Consider the following 18853-nt stretch of genomic DNA (forward strand, 5'->3'; position numbering starts at 1 on the left):
CAGTTTCAACTGTACCAGGCGGATGGCAGAAAGCGTGTATGGTGTCATGTGGGTGAGCAGTTTGCTGATGTCAACGTTGTGAACAGAGTTCCTCTCGGTGGGGTTATGGTACGGGCAGTCATAAGCTATGAACAACGAACACAATTCAGTGTAGTTTCAATGTATGGAATCACTTGGGAAATGTTGGATTTTAGGTCAACTTCCCCTTTAAAGAAGACTGAAGTTATGGATGGGAAATAAATGCTTCAAAAGATGAACAAGCAGATTCATTCTGCAGGGCTGCAGATACACACACATATGCTTGTACATGGACACACACAAACGCAAGCACACACACACACACAACGTGTATATAAGCCTCCAATTGTGGACAAATTCTTGATTTGGGCAACAGGCAGCCTCTTACACACACACGCACACAGACACATGCAAACAGCCATATAAATGATGACACTGCCTCAATCAAAAGGGCCTTTGGAGGTCTGAGTAAAGCAGTGTTGAAGCCAACTCCAGTCAGACAGTATGATCCTTTCAGACACTGAATCCTCTCTCTGTGGGGACACACCAGAAGTGACGGAGTCTCCACAGACACATTATATACTGCCTGTGCTTTGCTGTGCGCACCGGCCACACCTCAGTGACAATACGGTAACACAGCCACCACTTCCTTCCACTCTTGCTCTCAGGGGAGATTACATTTAAACGAAAGCCAGGTACCCTTCCCAACCCCCACCGGACAATTTCTGTCTGTCTGTATGTCTATTGGTCCCCCCCACTCTTTAACCCCCCCCCTTCCAGCGTCATATCGCCGACCAAATAGCATCTCTTGTCGCTTGTTGTTGCCATGGCAACCCTTCTTCCAGAAACTGCCTGGCTCTCAGCACAATAAATTCTCTCATACATACAGTGGTGTGTGTGTTTGAGCACATTTACACAATTGTAAATCACACATACTATATTGATTAATATTGATGATAAGACAGACATAATATTTACTGAGTTAACAAAATACAATTAAAACGTTGAAAATCTCCCCAAATGTTTATTTTCATTAGTTATTACTTTACCCCAACTCTGATTGATATTTTGCAATCAAATATTTTGCAATCAAACTGAAATGCCCCCCAAAATGTAAATGGCTATTCATCTCTTGTTCACCCAATCCCAATGTGGAGTCATTGAGTTAATGGGTTTCATTTGGATGTTGATTAACTCTGCAAGCAGAGCAGGAAGGGTCCCCTTCCGTCCTCCCTTCCTCCCTCCCTCACCCCTCACTCCTTCCCTCAGAAGAACACAGCTCTGTGTACTCCCACCCTTAATTATTCATGTCCCACTTACTCCTGACAAATTATTCAGCACTTACACCAATTCTACATACTCCTTCATCACACACGTCTACAACAGCACATTCGCAAATATAGTGAAATCTGAATATTTGATTACCATGGGCTATCTCATGTTTTCTTGTGACTGCTTGGAGTTGGAGAGAAATTTAGGCCAAGTAGGTTTTCATTGGCGGAAGCATTACTCTTGGGAGCAGGAGAAGCATATGCAGGTTGTCCTCTCTCGTTATTCAACCTTTTTCATGCCTAACACCCAACAGGACCTATGAGTGGATGTGCTCATTTTACTGTACCACATGAATGCATCATTATTCAAGTGATATCTTCTGCATTATATCCAGTATGTGAATGTGTGAACGGATTATAATGTATAATGCAATTTCCCCATTGGAATTCCAATTCTCTCTGAGGGTCCATCGAGGCATAGTGGCCATCAAATAACATATTTTATGACCAAGATGCATCACATGGCACCCTATTCCCTATGTAGTGCACTACTTTTGACCAGGCCCCACAGAGCTCTGGTCAAAGGTAGTGCACTATAAAGGGAATAGGGTGGGTGCCATATTGGACATAGCCCAAGGCTTGCCCTCTCACTTCAAGGTCTTCAACCTCCTTTTCTTCACCACATCTTTGCACAGTGCATCCTGACCTACAGTGTGTGGTTTTCCGGCCAATATGGACTGATGATGGACAACCATCTAGAATGAGACCACAGTGCACGAGCACCTGCTCACTGCACTAGCATTGTGTAAACCATTGTGTAAACCATTAGAGTAAGATGGTACGGCAAAACATAATCCAGCCTCCAGTTGTGAAAAGTCTGAAATGGAATGGGAAGGGTAGCTAGCCCTGGTGGGGGGGGGATGGTGCTTAGGTGGGTATGGGCGATATCTTACCTTCCTCCTCACTAGAACCCCTCTGAACGGGCGTGTAGATAGGGGGTGCTGTGTTGGAGCAGGGAGGCGCAGGCGTACTTTTTGTGAAGATCCCGCTGATGAACTTGAGCATCTTGCGGTCACGGGCGGGGGGACGCTGGGTGGTCCCCCCCTGACCCTGGCTGTCCTTCCCCTTCTTCAGGTCCTCAGAGAGGGAGTGCAGGTCACTGTTGTCCAGAGTGCGGCTCTTGCCCTTCCTCGGCGGCTTGGACATCTGAGGGGTGGGTTGGGCTGGCAGGGAGGTTGAGCCTGTCTTCAGCCTGTCCCCTCTGGGGCTTTCCCTGGTCACCACGTCCGCAAACCCTACCCCTACGGGGGCTCCCTGGCGAAGGAGGGTGGACCTGCCATCACTGTCTGCCCAGGACGCCCGGTAAGGTCCCAGAGAGGCCACAGCAGCTGTCATGGGAGACCGGTCCCCTATGCGGTTGTCTTTGCGGTCCAGACTCTTGGCGGATGGAGGCATACTCTGATTGGCTTCCCTCAACTCCCGCCGGCTTACAGCCCCGCCCCCGGCATGTGACCTCATCAGGACCTCGGGTCTCTGGGTGAGCCTGGGCGGTACGGTGATGGGCATGCTGCCCCGGGAGAGGGTGTTGCTTGGGTCGCCCATCCCTTCCTCGCACCTTGGAAACAGCATGGGTGGCTCCCTATAGAGCTCTGTTTTAGGGCGGGTTCCCTCTCTCCTCAGCCCTCCCACTGAGGGGACATCTGACACCCCTGCAAGACCTTTCACTTGGTCTTTCACATTCTTCGGTAAGAGGGGAGACTCCTTGCTCTTAGTCTCCAACGTGACATCTTTTGAGGAGCCTGGACCACGACTCTCTCGCTCCTTCATCTCAGGCTTCTCCCGCTCCTGTACAGGCCCCCCAAAGCTAACGTCCTCCTGCTCCTCTTCCTCCATCTCCGTGTCCCCCTCTCCCTCCACCTTGGCACATGCATGTCCTCTCTCATCCTCAGTGGTCCTGCTCAGCTTCTCATCCTCCTCATCCTCTGGGCCCTCCACTCCTGCTCTCCCCAGAGCAAGGGTCCGTTGTGGCTGGGGCCCGATGGAAACTCCATCACCCCCCACGGCCTCGACCTTGACCAGGGTAAGGGAGATGAGGTAGGTGGTGCGTCTCTGTAGGGTGCCCGCGTGGCTCATGGGGGCGGCAGGCTGGAAGACAGGCAGACCAACCTCAGCGGAGTGGCAGTGCCTTCGCTCTGACCAAGACAGACCCACAGGGAACCGGCATAGCAACCCACAGCCGGAGGCTTCACCACGGAGACAACAGCCAAGCCAGACAGCAGTCAAATGGTACTGTCAAACTGCCTGGCGTAGGGATACGTCTGATGTGGGTGAATGGTAACTTTGTCAAGAGGTGGTTGGAGTCTTGCTGGATTGCTTCTTCAGGCTTCAAAACCCATGACGTGAAAACTCAAGAGTCAGCACAAGCGAGACAGAGAATCACTCTAAGGTATCTTGAATTAGTGGAGCATACTTAACAAGGCTAAGTTACTGAATTAGGTCTAGACTAGTTTTTATTTTAATCCTTCCTGTAATCCTCTCTTCACCTCCTCTTTGCTGATCTGTAAAGACTGCTGCCACTGGACTCCTCCAAGGGTTCATTCACAATCCTCCCTTTCTCGTTCCCTCCCTCTCTCCATACGCAAGATTCATTCTACAGCCCAAAGCCAGGGATCTGAGCTTGCTTTCCACGATCTTGATGTTTGAGACTGGGTAGTCTGGAATTATGATAGAGTCAACAAATGAGCTTGGTCCATTTCCCCACCAAGACTGTACTACGTAGCTCCCCACTCCACAAAAGCACACAAGATGAACTGCCTCAAGCCAGTCTAAAGTCTGTAAGCTTCTCAGATCATTTCTTCATTTCCATTGAAGAATATCCATTGTACGCTTCAGAATCTTCATATTTTCTTGTTCTTGTTTATTACATTTGATTGGTTAACAAATAATTGTTTCTATTTTTATTTTGCACCGTCACAGACACCAAAGGGTATGTACCGTGGTAAAGACAAACCAGACATAGCAGGCAACACAGAAAACACAGCAAACAACCGTTTTAGCTGACCCAGCAGAGGAAAAACATTTACGGTAAATACAAGAAAAAACATAAATATGGAAATCATTCACGTGTCGCAAAAGCGTGTGGTGGGTGGGTAGTCTCCTTCCGACTGCATACGAGGCAAAGACACACTAATGTCATGCATGAATCACGTATGTACGTAGCTTGGATCAATGAAAGGCAGGCTGCAAACATCTGTTGTAATTCCCCCAGCAAAGAGAAGCAGAGATGGTGGCCAGATAGGCAGAACACAGTCACTGTTTCTCTGTTCCTCTGCCTGTAATACTCTTATGTACAGTAGGTTCCTTCCCTCCCTTCCCTCACTGCATCCTCTCCTCCGAGTGTCTCAGGCAATTAGCAAGTCAATAAAATGTGTCTGTGAGGCAGAGAGCGAGCCCACTGGCTCAGCTCAGCCCCTCCTCCTGCTCTCCTCAGGGCCACTAGCCTCTCCGTTAGCCAACAGCTAGTCCAGCTCCAGCTTCAGCTCCAGGCAGGCAGACAGACAGAGGGGAAGGCTGAGGGTGAAGCGTCATGGGAGAGAAGCCTGTCCTCGGTCAAGCCCACATGTTCTGTAGCTTGTGTCGGATCAGACAAAACAAAGAGGATGAAAAACCTCTGCCTCCTCCTACCCATCACTTGCTCTCTCTCTCTCTCCTGCTCTCTTTTTCAGGCAATCTCCGGGCAGTTCCCACTCTCTCTCTCTCCTTCTGTCCCCTCCCATCCTGCCTCTCAGGAAAGAGGGAGAGAGCGATGATGAACTGGATGAATCAGACGTCACAGGGATGAATGAAAGGAGAGAGCGAGGGAGGAAAGAGAAAAAAAGAGAGAGAGAGAGAGAGAGGAGAATAGAAGAAAAATGAACAGGAGAGTATGTGTGGGGAAGGGTATAACCGACAAATAAATAAGGTGGTTTGAAAACAAACTGAATGGGTCATAAATCTTGGGGCACAGAAAAGGGAGGGGATGCGTAGAGAGGAGAGAGAGAGGAACAGACAGGAGGGTAGCTAGAGGTGGATGAGAGGAGAAGAATGCAGGAGATAGAGGAAGGAAAAAGGAGAGATGGAAAACGTGGAAGAGACAGGAGGGGAGAAGGCTCTTTCTATCCTCTCCCTCTTCTGTCTTTTGCAGTCACTCTATCTCCCTGCAGAAAAGCTCTCCTCAACCCCCTCTTAAGCAGTAAGCGTTGCGGGTAGCAACAGCCTACTCCCCCCCCCCATCTCTTTCACCTCTCTCACATGATGGGCTCGCCTGTGACCAAGGTGTTTGGAGCTCCAGGATATTACGGTAGTGAGTCACATGTGCACAACCCTGGCTGTCTCCTTCATCCCTCTCTCTCTAAACCAGAGATATTGAAACTAGGGTTTCAAGGTACTGCTGGGGGTCAATGAAAAGTCATTAAGTGATTTAATATATACTGCTCAAAAAAATAAAGGGAACACTTATACAACACATCCTAGATCTGAATGAAATAAATAATCTTATTAAATACTTTTTTTCTTTACATAGTTGAATGTGCTGACAACAAAATCACACAAAAATAATCAATGGAAATCCAATTTATCAACCCATGGAGGTCTGGATTTGGAGTCACACTCAAAATTAAAGTGGAAAACCACACTACAGGCTGATCCAACTTTGATGTAATGTCCTTAAAACAAGTCAAAATGAGGCTCAGTAGTGTGTGTGGCCTCCACGTGCCTGTATGACCTCCCTACAACGCCTGGGCATGCTCCTGATGAGGTGGCGGATGGTCTCCTGAGGGATATCCTCCCAGACCTGGACTAAAGCATCCGCCAACTCCTGGACAGTCTGTGGTGCAACGTGGCGTTGGTGGATGGAGAGAGACATGATGTTCCAGATGTGCTCAATTGGATTCAGGTCTGGGGAACGGGCGGGCCAGTCCATAGCATCAATGCCTTCCTCTTGCAGGAACTGCTGACACACTCCAGGCACATGAGGTCTAGCATTGTCTTGCATTAGGAGGAACCCAGGGCCAACCGCACCAGCATATGGTCTCACAAGGGGTCTGAGGAGCTCATCTCGGTACCTAATGGCAGTCAGGCTACCTCTGGCGAGCACATGGAGGCCCCCCAAAGAAATGCCACCCCACACCATGACTGACCCACCGCCAAACCGGTCATGCTGGAGGATGTTGCAGGCAGCAGAACGTTCTCCATGGCGTCTCCAGACTCTGTCACGTCTGTCACGTGCTCAGTGTGAACCTGCTTTCATCTGTGAAGAGCACAGGGTGCCAGTGGCGAATTTGCCAATCTTGGTGTTCTCTGGCAAATGCCAAACGTCCTGCACGGTATTGGGCTGTAAGCACAACCCCCACCTGTGGACGTCGGGCCCTCATACCACCCTCATGGAGTCTGTTTCTGACCGTTTGAGCAGGCACATGCACATTTGTGGCCTGCTGGAGGTCATTTTGCAGGGCTCTGGCAGTGCTTCTCCTGCTCCTCCTTGCACAAAGGCGGAGGTAGCGGTCCTGCTGCTGGGTTGTTGCCCTCCTACGGCCTCCTCCACGTCTCCTGATGTGCTGGCCTGTCTCCTGGTAGCGCCTCCATGCTCTGGACACTACGCTGACAGACACAGCAAACCTTCTTGCCACAGCTCGCATTGATGTGCCATCCTGGATGAGCTGCACTACCTGAGCCACTTGTGTGGGTTGTAGACTCCGTCTCATGCTACCACTAGAGTGAAAGCACCGCCAGCATTCAAAAGTGACCAAAACATCAGCCAGGAAGCATAGGAACTGAGAAGTGGTCTGTGGTCCCCACCTGCAGAACCACTCCTTTATTGGGGGTGTCTTGCTAATTGCCTATAATTTCCACCTGTTGTCTATTCCATTTGCACAACAGCATGTGAAATTTATTGTCAATCAGTGTTGCTTCCTAAGTGGACAGTTTGATTTCACAGAAGTGTGATTGACTTGGAGTTACATTGTGTTGTTTAAGTGTTCCCTTTATTTTTTTGAGCAGTGTATATACATTCAGGACATATTCACACCCCTTGACTTTTTCCACATTTTGTTATGTTACAGCCTTATTCTAAAATGGATTAAATAGTTATTTTCCCCCTCATCAATCTACACACAATACCCCATAATGACAAAGCAAAAACAGGTTTTTAGAAATGTTTGCAAATGTATTAAAAATCAAAAACTGAAACTCAGTTTCAGACCCTTTACTCAGTACTTTGTTGAAGCACCTTTGGCAGCGATTACAGCCTCGTGTCCTCTTGGGTATGACGCTATAAGCTTGGCACACCTGTATTTGGGGAGTTTTCCCCATTCTTCTCTGCAGATCTTCTCAATATCTGTCAGGTTGAATGGGGAGCGTCGCTACAGAGCTATTTTCAGGTCTCTCCAGAGATATTCAATCGGGTTTAAGTCCAGGCTCTGGCTGGGCCACTCAAGGACATTCAGAGACTTGTCCCGAAGCCACTCCTGCGTTGTCTTGGCTGTGTGCTTAGGGTCGTTGTCCTGTTGGAAGGTGAACCTTCACCCCAGTCTGAGGTCCTGAGAACTCTGGAGCAGGTTTTCATCAAGGATCTCTCTGTACTTTGCTCCGTTCATCTTTCCCCTCGATCCTGACTAGTCTCCCAGGGGCTTCAGTGTGTGTGTGTGTGTGGCTGTGTGTTACCCACCTGTATCACTTCTTTAATTGGAAGGAATCTGTGAAGGACACCCACAGAGTGTTGTGATGAATCATGTCCCCTCTAAACTGAAATTATAATGTGTCACTCACTGTGACACACAGAATGTTGCATATAGACCCTCAGAGAGAACACACACACACACACACACACACACACACACACACACACACACACACACACACACACACACACACACACACACACACACACACACACACGAGGTACTTGAATTGTAAAGCATGTAAAAACATAGTGAACTAAATAGATAAAATATCCATTGAACACAACAAGTGCAAACTGCACATCAAAGTTCAAAGATCGCACACGTGACAAACATTCCAGTGAGGGGTGGCGAAGCCATAGCATTCAACGTGGCGCCATGTTTGTATGTCGTTGTTGTCATTGTTCTTTTAGCTGTTGTGACATTTATCAAGGCCACCACCACCTTACTGTGTAAAGAAAGATTGTGTTCCCTTTCCTCGGGGGATCACGGCCCTGTGCGTTTCAACACACCATCTGCATAACTAAAACACTGCTCTGGAGAGCCACACCACCGTTGTCCTTATGCTAATCTGACAGTTGACACGCACTCTGTTCTGCTTTCTGGTGTAATTGCCGGCATCAGAGTACTAAACATGTCTTCCTGAGGTGTGACCTCTTTCTTAAAGGAACACATCGTAATGACATCGTAATGACAATTAATATCCTCCTTTAAGGGTGCAGGCAGTGTGTGTGTGTGTGTAGGGGGGGGTAATGGGGGACTTAGGGGACCCCCTATGTAGGCAATCAAGAAATTGAGCACACACACACAGAGCTTATGACCCTTGAATCATCTGCAATGCAAATGGTATGATGGAAAACGCACATAAATGAGTGTGTAGGTTGGAATGATGTGCCTACACACCTTACACACAGACACTGCAGAATGAAACATGCACGCACGTGTTGGGGGACTGGGTTCAGAAATCTAATCAGAGCTCTTGAGAGCAGATCCGGGGGGTTTCGAATCGGCCTAATTGCCGCATAACTGCAAAATATGAGATCTGCAATAACACAAAGAGAGCAACTAGACGAGTCTGACAAGTCTGCATCTGAGTGATAAGGACTGGAGATTAGGATATCAGTGGAGAGAAGCCAGAGGGTGTGTTGCAGTGAGCTGTGGTCTCTCCTGTCTCTCTCATAGAGATGGTAGTCAAGGTGAATAGTGTCTGTGACATTTGGACAGATCCCATAACAAGGAGTGTAACCTGCTGTGAGGAAAGGCTAAATGACAACACAAGGTGGAGAGACAGAAGATAGAGGATAGGGGGTAAGACGGGGGCGGTGTGTGATGTGTGTGATGAAAGAAACAGTATAGGGAAGGTAAGGAGCCTTTTTTAAATTTGTGAATTAGGGTGCAGGGGAGGGAGGAAGCGGTACCAAAACATGGTCTGCCTGTCTCCTTGAGGCAGGAAGTGGCTCTGCAGACAGAAGAAATAGGGCCAACCATAGAAATAGAATCAAAGCAAACACGCGACTAGTACCACAGAGAGGAAGTAGCTTGATGTGCAATGCTATAAGGATGAGGAAAGGCTACCATTTTTAAAGGTGCAATATGTAGAAATAGCTCCGTCATTTCCTCGTTGCTAACATTCTAATAGTTAGCCTAATTTCAGTTCATGTGACAAAACAAGCAAAACAAGTGCAGAGAATCATTATAACATCTAAAGCGCTGTGAAATGTATTTTCCATAACCACTTTTTGTTTTCAGCTGTTTGAAGCTGGTGTGCAAAACAGAAACTTAACAGGAAGCATAGAAATAGAGCACATAGAACAGATCTTGAAAAAAATAAAAAATTACGCTGGAGAAGAAGTCTGACGTTTTACCTGTCCCCAACTGATTATGTTTTTTTGTTTGTTTATTTGCGTTGTTTGTAACTTCTTTTGTAACTTCTTTTGTACATAATGTTGCCGCTACCATCTCTTATGACCGAAAATAACTTCTGGACATCAGGACTGCGATTACTCATCACGGACTGGCAGAACCCTTTTTTTCCTTTAATGAGTCTGACGAGCCTGACGTGAATGATATAGTGCTTTCTCGGGAACAAGCCCAGATCCCCATGATTTGCGTGAAGAGGAGGTGGAGAAAAAGGGGCCAGAGAGCGGGCTGCCTTCTGAGAATTCATTGGCGATCGAATAAACCTCCACTTCCTTCCATTCTGCTAGCAAATGTGCAATCTTTGGAGAAAAAAAAATTGATGACCTACGTGGAAGATTAAACTACCAACGAGACATTCAAATCTGTAATATCTTATGCTTCAAGTTGTGGCTGAACGAAAACACTATCAACATACAGCTGGCTGGTTACATGCTGTACCGGCAGGATAGAACAGCAGCGTCTGGTAAAACAAGGGGCGGCGGACTATGTATTTTTTGTAAATAACAGCTGGTGCACGATATCTAAGGAAGTCTAGAGCTATTGCTCGCCTGAGGTAGAGTATCTCATGATAAGCTGTAGACCACACTATCTACCTAGAGAGTTTTCATCTGTATTTATCGTACCTGTTTACATACCACCACAGTCAAAGGCTGGCACTAAGACAGCATGGAATGAGCTGTATTGCGCCATAATGTCAACGCTGTCTGAAGGATCGGACCGAAATACAGCGTGTTCGTAGTTCCACATATTTATTTATTCCTTGAAACTAAATGCAATACATTAAATACTTGAAACACAAAAACAACAAACCGTGATTGTCACGTCCTGACCAGTGAAAAGGGTCATTTTTCCATAGTAGAATGGTCAGGGCATGGCAGGGGGGTTGTTTTGTGTGTTTTGGGGTTTGTTTGTTTCTAGAGGAATTTGTTCTAGTTTTCTGTTTCTATGTTTCGTTTTCCATGTTTGGCCGAGTATGGTTTCCAATCAGAGGCAGGTGTCTTTCGTTGTCTCTGATTGGAAGCCATACTTAGGCAGCCTGTTTTCCTTTGGGTTTTGTGGGTGGTTGTTTTCTGTTTAGTATGTTAGGATACCTGACAGAACTGTTTGGCTGTCGTTTGTTTTTCTTTGTGAAGTGCTTTTTTCCATTCAAAAAATAAAAGATGAGCACTCAACACGCTGCGCCTTGGTCTGTTCACTACAATGCTTGTGACAGTGACGCAGAGAGGAAAACACACTACTCAAAAGATAATCACCCACAAACACAGGTGGGACAAACATCAACATAAATATGACCTCCAATTAGAGGTAACAAGGATCAGCTGCCTCCAATTGGAGATCAACCCAAACAACACCAACATAGAAATACAAAACTAGAAACTGAACATAGAAACACAGAAACAGACAAACACCCCCTGTCACATCCTGACCTACTTTACCATAGAAAATAACAACTTACTATGGTCAGGACGTGACAGTACCCCCCCAAAGGTGAGGACTCCGACCGCACCTAAAAAAAAACAACAACAACAAACCCCCCCCAACAACAAAACACAAAGGGAGGGTAGGGTGGGCGACTGATGTCTATGGCGGCTCATATGCGGTACCCAGAACCTTCTTATCTAGTGCCTCCCCCCATGGAGGCAGCTCGGGTTCAGGGCGTAACCCCCACTCCACCCACTGATCCCCCTGCTTCTTTACCACCTGACTGTGGATCGTCGTCAAAAGAACCAGACTGTAGATCATTGCTAGAGGCTCCGGGCTGCGGACCGCCGCTGAAGGCTCCGGGATGCGGACCGCCGCTGAAGGCTCCGGGATGCGGACCGTCGCTGAAGGCTCCGGGATGCGGACCGTCGCTGGAGGCTCCGGACTGGGGGGCGTCGCTGGAGGCTCCGGACTGGGGGGCGTCGCTGGAGACTCCGGACTGGGGAGCGTCGCTGGAGGCTCCGGACTGAGGAGCGTCGCTGGAGGCTCCGGACTGAGGAGCGTCGCTGGAGGCTCCGGACTGGGGATGCGCACTGGAGGCCTGATGCGTGGGGCTGGCATAGGAGGCGCCAGACTAGTAACACGCACCTCAGGGCGAGTGCGGGGAGCAGGAACAGGACACCCCGGACTGGGCAGGCGCACTGGAGGCCTGATGCGTGGGGCTGGCATAGGAGGCGCCAGACTAGTAACACGCACCTCAGGGCGAGTGCGGGGAGCAGGAACAGGATACCCCGGACTGGGCAGGCGCACTGGAGGCCGGGTACGTGGGGCAGGCACAGGATATACTGGGCCGTGGAGGCACACTGGAGATCTCGAGCGTAGAGCTGACACAACCCGTTCTGGCTGGATGCTCAACCTAGCTCGGCTAATGCAGGGCGCGGGCACAGATCGCACCGGCCTGTGAGTGCGCCCTGACGACACAGTGCGCATCACCGCATAACACGGTGCTTTCCCCGTCACTAGCTCCCCACGGTAAGCACGGGGAGTTGGCTCAGGTCTCCATCCTGACTCTGCCAAACTTCCCGTGTGCCCCCAAATTTTTTGGGGGGGATGCCTCTCGTGCTTCCTTTGTTGGGCTAGCTCCTCGTAATGTCGCCGTTCCTCCCTCGCTGTCTCCACCTGTCCCCATGGCAGGGTCTTGTCCCCTGCCATTACCTCCTCCCATGTCCAGGACGTCCTCCATTCTCTCCTTTACCAGGATGTGTACTCCGAGCGTGCGCTGACCAACTGGCAAGTGCTTTCACTGACATTTTCAACCTCTCCCTGTCCGAGTCTGTAATACCATCATGTTTTATGCAGACCACCATAGTCCCTGTGCCCAAGAACACTAAGGTAACTTGCCTAAATGACTACCGACCCATAGCACTCACGTCTGTAGCCATGAAGTGCTTTGAAAGGCTGGTCATGGCTCACATCAACACCATCATCCCGAGACCCACTCCAATTCGCCCAACAGATCCAATGCAATCTCTATTGCACTCCACACTGCCCTTTCCCACAAGGAACACCTATGTGAGAATGCTATTCATTGACTACAGCTCAGCGTACAACACCATAGTGCCCTCAAAGCTCATCAATAAGCTAAGGACCCTGGGACTAAACACCTCCTCTGCAACTGGATCCTGGAATTCCTGACGGGCCGCCCCGAGGTGGCAAGGGTAGGTAACAACACATCCGCCATGCTGATCCTCAACACAGGGGCCCCTCAGGACCTCTATACCAGGCGGTGTCAGAGGAAGGCCCTAAAAATTGTCAAAGACTCCAGCCACCCTAGTCATAGACTGTTCGCTCTGCTACCGCACGGCAAGCTGTACCGGAGTGCCAAGTCTAGATCCAAGAGGCTTCTAAACAGCTTCTACCTCCAAGCCATAAGACTCCTGAACATCTAATCAAATGGCTACCCAGACTATGTGCATTGCCCCCCCACCCCTCCCTCTTTTATACCGCTGCTACTCGCTGTTGTTATTATCTATGCATAATCACTTTAATAACTCTACCTACATGTACATATTACCTCAACTTACCGGTGCCACCGCACATTGACTCTCTGTACCATCTTTAGTTCAGTTTTTGTTTACTATAATAACCTTTGACCTGACACACACCTGGTTAGAAACTGAATCTGCATCCTATGGGCACCCTATTTTTTACATAGTGCACTACTTTGGACCTAGGCCCTGGTCAAAAGTGGTGCACTATAAAGGGAATAGGGTGCCATTTGGGACACATTCCTACAAAAAGACTCAAATGTGGGCTTTGTTAAGTGTGAAGTGAAGCGGGTGAAGTGTTTAAATACTGTGGGTTCAATGATCACTTCGACCTCTGTAATTAGCATTCCATCTCTGACTCTCAATCCGTTTGGTCTCAAGTTGAACACACATCATACAGATACTTTATTAGAGTCAGATAAAAGGTGAGTAAGTATTTCTCTATGGATACTGGGTGTGTACAGGTGCTGAGGCAGTTACAAAACCATTTTGGGTGGAGGTCAGCTAAGTAGAGTGAGCTCTAATATAGGACTTCCACTTTCTCAGCTGAAGTGAGGAGACAATGGGATAAAAAGAGAATCAGAGTGTTCAGACAAGCCTTGGGTCGTTCGGTCTCTCTCTGAGTCAAAATAGAATCTCAGTGATGAAGTATAAATAGAGTCTGAAGCTGCACTTCGGTGAAAACAGTCTAGACATCACTTCAATTTCAACAGATAGTGATAAAGTATAACACAACAACAAATCATGTCTCAGTGCTTCATATTTATAATATACATTATGTGCATCCATATAAGTGTATGAATATTGGATGTGCATTTTCACATATGCACACACACACACACTTTCTCATGTCATAGAAGCTATTAAAAATGAAAATGCTATTACCAGTAATAAGTGAGTAGTGGCCTATTTTAAAGAGGTTGTACAGGGTAAATTCCTTCCCTTTCTGTAATTTAGGCTCAGGCCTACATGGGAAGAGTGATGCTGCAACCTCTATCTGCCATTTGTAAATAGGTTCTCAAACACTTACTTCATGCTCAGTTATCATAAGTTCTCTGAAATTACACCAGACTTTCAATATAACCGATGGAGGTTGTCGATCATGTAAGACATTGGACATGACACCCCTAGCTTTCGAGAACCCATGGGGCCTGTCATGCCAAATAGTGTCCCCTCTACGTCGTATTGTTATTCGATAAACTATTAGTGTCCGTTGCTATATCAACGGTGTGACGACCTAATGATTCGAATTTTGGAGATCATTACAAACTAAATGACATTCTTTTCATCATCGCTATTCAAACAAGGCTGATTTCCGCAACAATTTCGCTGTTTAAACAAGTTTTGTTTAGCTAATAAAATGAAAACATTAATTTGAACTACTTCTGGGTACCTTGTTAACATTACAACATGAAATCCATGTCTTAAACGTTGCTGCGTTTCGGAAATGGCAAAGAAAACGTAATCGGCTTGACACATCAAAGTTACATACATTACAGATCATGAAGTCAGCTAATTTCCACTCTATTCATATGCAAATCCCTTTGATTCATACACTGGCTTGTCTGGCTGTCATGTTTTTATCTTAACCCAAACTGAAATAATATAATCTCAGCAGTCCTCTATGATTTTTTTTATATATATATAGTAGGTCCTAGGATACAACAATGAATAATGTGGAACAAATAAATACCATCAAAAGATACCTTACAACTTACAATAATGAACACCTTATGAAACTTTGATCGTTTTTGGTAGTTATGTCATTAATTTATTTTCACATATTTTTTGTACACTCAAGTGGCAATCATAGACTAAAATACTGAATTCTGGTGTGTGGAATTCTGCCTGTCACTTGTTCTCAACAGGCAGCCAGTCTCAGAAGGGGGACTTGAAGAGGGAGACTGCAAAGTCCAGGCACTGCTGCTCTCTTTGTTCTGAGTGTTTGCAGTGCTAGTGTTTTTAGTTCATCTGTGTATCTCACATATTATGTGCTCAGAATGATAAGAGCAAGAAAACTCTTAGCAGATAATGACAACAACAGTAGCTGTAGATGATGTAATGAAAAGTTGGAGGATGGTTGGTAATGGAGGACATAAGGTGGATCCACGTCTGGGTGTTGGGCAGAACCCCTAGGTACTGGAGAACCGGAGCAGAGTTAAAATGAAAAAGGTAGGAGACAGAGAAGTAAACAAGCAAACACACAGGTTACACTTTACTGTGAGAAAAGTTGATGGATTACTGCAGTGTTACAACATAAATTAACCTGTCTGGGCTAGGGGGCAGTATTTTCACGGCCGGATAAAAAACGTACCCGATTTAAACTGGTTACTACTCTTGCCCAGAAACAAGAATATGCATATAATTAGTAGATTTGGATAGAAAACACTCTAAAGTTTCTAAAACTGTTTGAATGGTGTCTGTGAGTATAACAGAACTCATATAGCAGGCAAAAACCTGAGAAGATTCCATACAGGAAGTGGCCTGTCACAATTTGTAGTCCTTCTGTTGCATCTCTATCGAAATTACAGCATCTGTGCTGTTACGTGACACTTTCTAAGGCTTCCATTGGCTCTCTAAAGCATTCAGAAAGCGGAATGACGTGTCTCCTGTCTCTGGGCAAAGTACAGCAGCAGAGTTTGTAAGTGGTCTGCCTGGGGACAGTGAGACTGGAGATGCGCGTTCACGAGACCTCACCATTTTTTTTATTTCACTCTTTGAATGAATACAACGTTGTCCGGTTGGAATATTATCGCTATTTTACGAGAAAAATAGCCTAAAAATTTATTTTAAACAGCGTTTGACATGCTTCTATGTACGGTAAAGTAATATTTTGACATTTTTTGTCACGAAATGCGCTCGCGCGTTATCCTTCGGATAGTGACCTGAACGCACGAACAAAACGGAGGTATTTGGATACAACTATGGATTATTTTGAACCAAAACAACATTTGTTGTTGAAGTAGAAGTCCTGGGAGTGCATTCTGACGAAGAACAGCAAAGGTAATCCAATTTTTCTAATAGTAATTCTGAGTTTAGTGAGCCCCAAACTTGGTGGGTGTCAAATTAGCTAGCCGTGATGGCTGAGCTATGTACTCAGAATATTGCAAAATGTGCTTTCGCCGAAAAGCTATTTTAAAATCTGACATAGCGTTTGCATAAAGGAGTTCTGTATCTATAATTCTTAAAATAATTGTTATGTATTTTGTCAACGTTTATCATGAGTAATTTAGTAAATTCACCGGATGTTTTCGGTGGGTATGCTAGTTCTGAACATCACATGCTAATGTTAAAAGCTGTTTTTTGATATAAATATGAACTTGATTGAACAAAACATGCATGTATTGTATAACACAATGTCCTAGGAGTGTCATCTGATGAAGATCAAAGGTTAGTGCTGCATTTAGCTGTGGTTTGGGTTTTTGTGACATTTACATTTACGTCATTTAGCAGACGCTCTTATCCAGAGCGACTTACAAATTGACATATATGCTTGCTTTGAAAATGGCTGTGTGATTATTTTTGGCTATGTACTCTCCTAACATAATCTAATGTTTTGCTTTCGCTGTAAAGCCTTTTTGAAATCGGACAACGTGGTTGGATTAACGAGAGTCTTATCTTTCAAATGGTGTAAAATAGTCATATGTTTGAGAAATTGAAGTTATAGCATTTTTTAGGTATTTGTATTTCGCGCCACGCGATTCCACTGGCTGTTGAATAGAGTGGGACGCTAACGTCCCACCTAGCCCAGAGAGGTTTTAACAGCGGGAAATCATTTTTCCTGGTCAAAAACCTCCACATCCTTCTCAGTCTGTGCCTGAAGGTGGTACTTGAAGGCGTTCTAATCTGGATCGACAACTTCCACCACATCAGGTGGGGTTTCAGTGATCTGAAAGTAAGTTATACAAAAATAGCAATAGACAAACAACAACACTAAAAGTCACTCACAAATTTGAAAGACTACAGTACTTCAATAATTCTATATACAATTGCATTGTTTACCTCAGTCAACAGCTGCGGCTCCCATCTATACTTGGCTTGGATGCTGCTGTTGTGTGCAAAGAAAATTACCTTCAGGTTGTTCTCCCACCCTTCCTTGTATCAAGGGACTTGCCCATGGCAGTCTTGAGGGTCTGGTTTGTCCATCCACCAAACCTGGAGGAGGCGGTAGAAAAACGATATCTATTGACAACGTAAGATATTGAAATATGTCTGATTATGTACCATGGAAAAACGAATTAGAAAAAACAAATAAAACAAACCATTGTTGACAGAATATAACCTATTACATCCGTATCTTGTTCCAGCGTTCATGACCTCGGTCACTCAAGATGACCTCAGGAGAACCGTGGGTGCTGAAGATAGTCCACCATCACCTTGGAGGTGGCCTCGCCAGTCTCGTCCTTGATGGGTATCATACAAAACGAAAATCTATTTTTGGTTCCAAGCACCCTTTTTAATGGGTTACATTAGGGAATTTAGAGTTAAGCACATACTCTTCCTTTACTGACCTTAACGGGCATTGCCTCCACCCACTTGGAAAGTGATCGGTCGCTGGAAGACACCAGCTGTTGCCATTCCTGGATTTCGTGAAGGGTCCAATGAGGTCCACCCCTAACATTTAAAGTGTTAGAGAGAATATTACTTTATTCTTACCTGTATCTGTGTCATACCGTCTGCAGATTTTGGTATTTGTAAGGATACTGACACACACACACACACACATTCTATAATATTGAACTATGCTGTAGTCAAATAAAGAAACCATTCCAAAACAACTTATCAGGGCAAAATTTGAATTGGGAGACTTACCGATCATGTGCCATGATGAACCGATCATGTGCCATGGTGAAACAACTTTGATGGGCTTCAACTCCAGTGCCACAGTCTTCGCCCTCTCAAACTTCTGGCAGGCTAGACAGGGTACTGACCTTTAATCAAAAAGTGACATATTTAAACATTGTGTGCTCTCTGATATGACATTAATTGAAATCATAATAATTTCAGATATAATAGAATGTGATTTATAAACAACAGCCCAGATATCCACCGCCTTGACAATTCCACGTCAGAAGAAGAGTAGGTTGATTTTGGCATTCATGCACTTCACTCCAAAATGTCCACATGCATCTCTGTCAGCATGGCCTCCTTCTCCTCCTTAGTAAAAATCAACCTTCTATGTGGCTGGCCATCCTTCCCCGTAGGTAGATATGATTGCCTAACAAGTTGGAAGAGAAGAGTTGTTGAAATACTCAAGTCTAAGTATATTTGCACTACTGTCTTTCTCTCTCTGTTTCTCTCTCTCCATCTCTCTCTCATCTGTCTTCCACTCTCTTCCTACTTCTCACTCCCTCTCACTTTCATCCTTTCACTCTCATTTTCTTCCTCCCCCTCTCTGTCTGTCTAGCGAAGACACCAAGTTTAAACCTATCCATTTGATTGATCAGGTTTAACTTAT

At 46.0% G+C, this 18853-nt stretch overlaps 1 protein-coding gene across 11 annotated transcripts in view; it reads right to left on the reverse strand.

Moving 5' to 3' along the window:
- Nucleotides 1-18853, reverse strand: part of LOC106583287 (arf-GAP with GTPase, ANK repeat and PH domain-containing protein 1) — a 44884-nt gene that overhangs the window by 23737 nt on the left and 2294 nt on the right. For 2 of the 11 annotated variants that reach the window (XM_014167267.2, XM_014167266.2), the window contains exon 1: nt 2243-5341. The exons of 2 other annotated variants lie outside the window; for them this stretch is intronic. In XM_014167267.2, coding sequence (XP_014022742.1) covers nt 2243-3422 — 1180 coding nt within the window. In that variant the 5' untranslated portion in view covers nt 3423-5341. Of the gene's footprint in view, nt 1-2242; nt 5342-15140; nt 15535-16899; nt 17551-17657; nt 17799-17906; nt 18010-18207; nt 18614-18853 lie in introns of those variants that run through there. 7 more of the 11 variants (XR_006761329.1, XR_006761327.1, XR_001326953.2 and 4 more) reach the window with 7 other exon arrangements.

Source organism: Salmo salar, chromosome ssa22, assembly GCF_905237065.1.
Source record: "Salmo salar chromosome ssa22, Ssal_v3.1, whole genome shotgun sequence".
NCBI classification, from domain to species: Eukaryota; Metazoa; Chordata; class Actinopteri; order Salmoniformes; family Salmonidae; genus Salmo; species Salmo salar.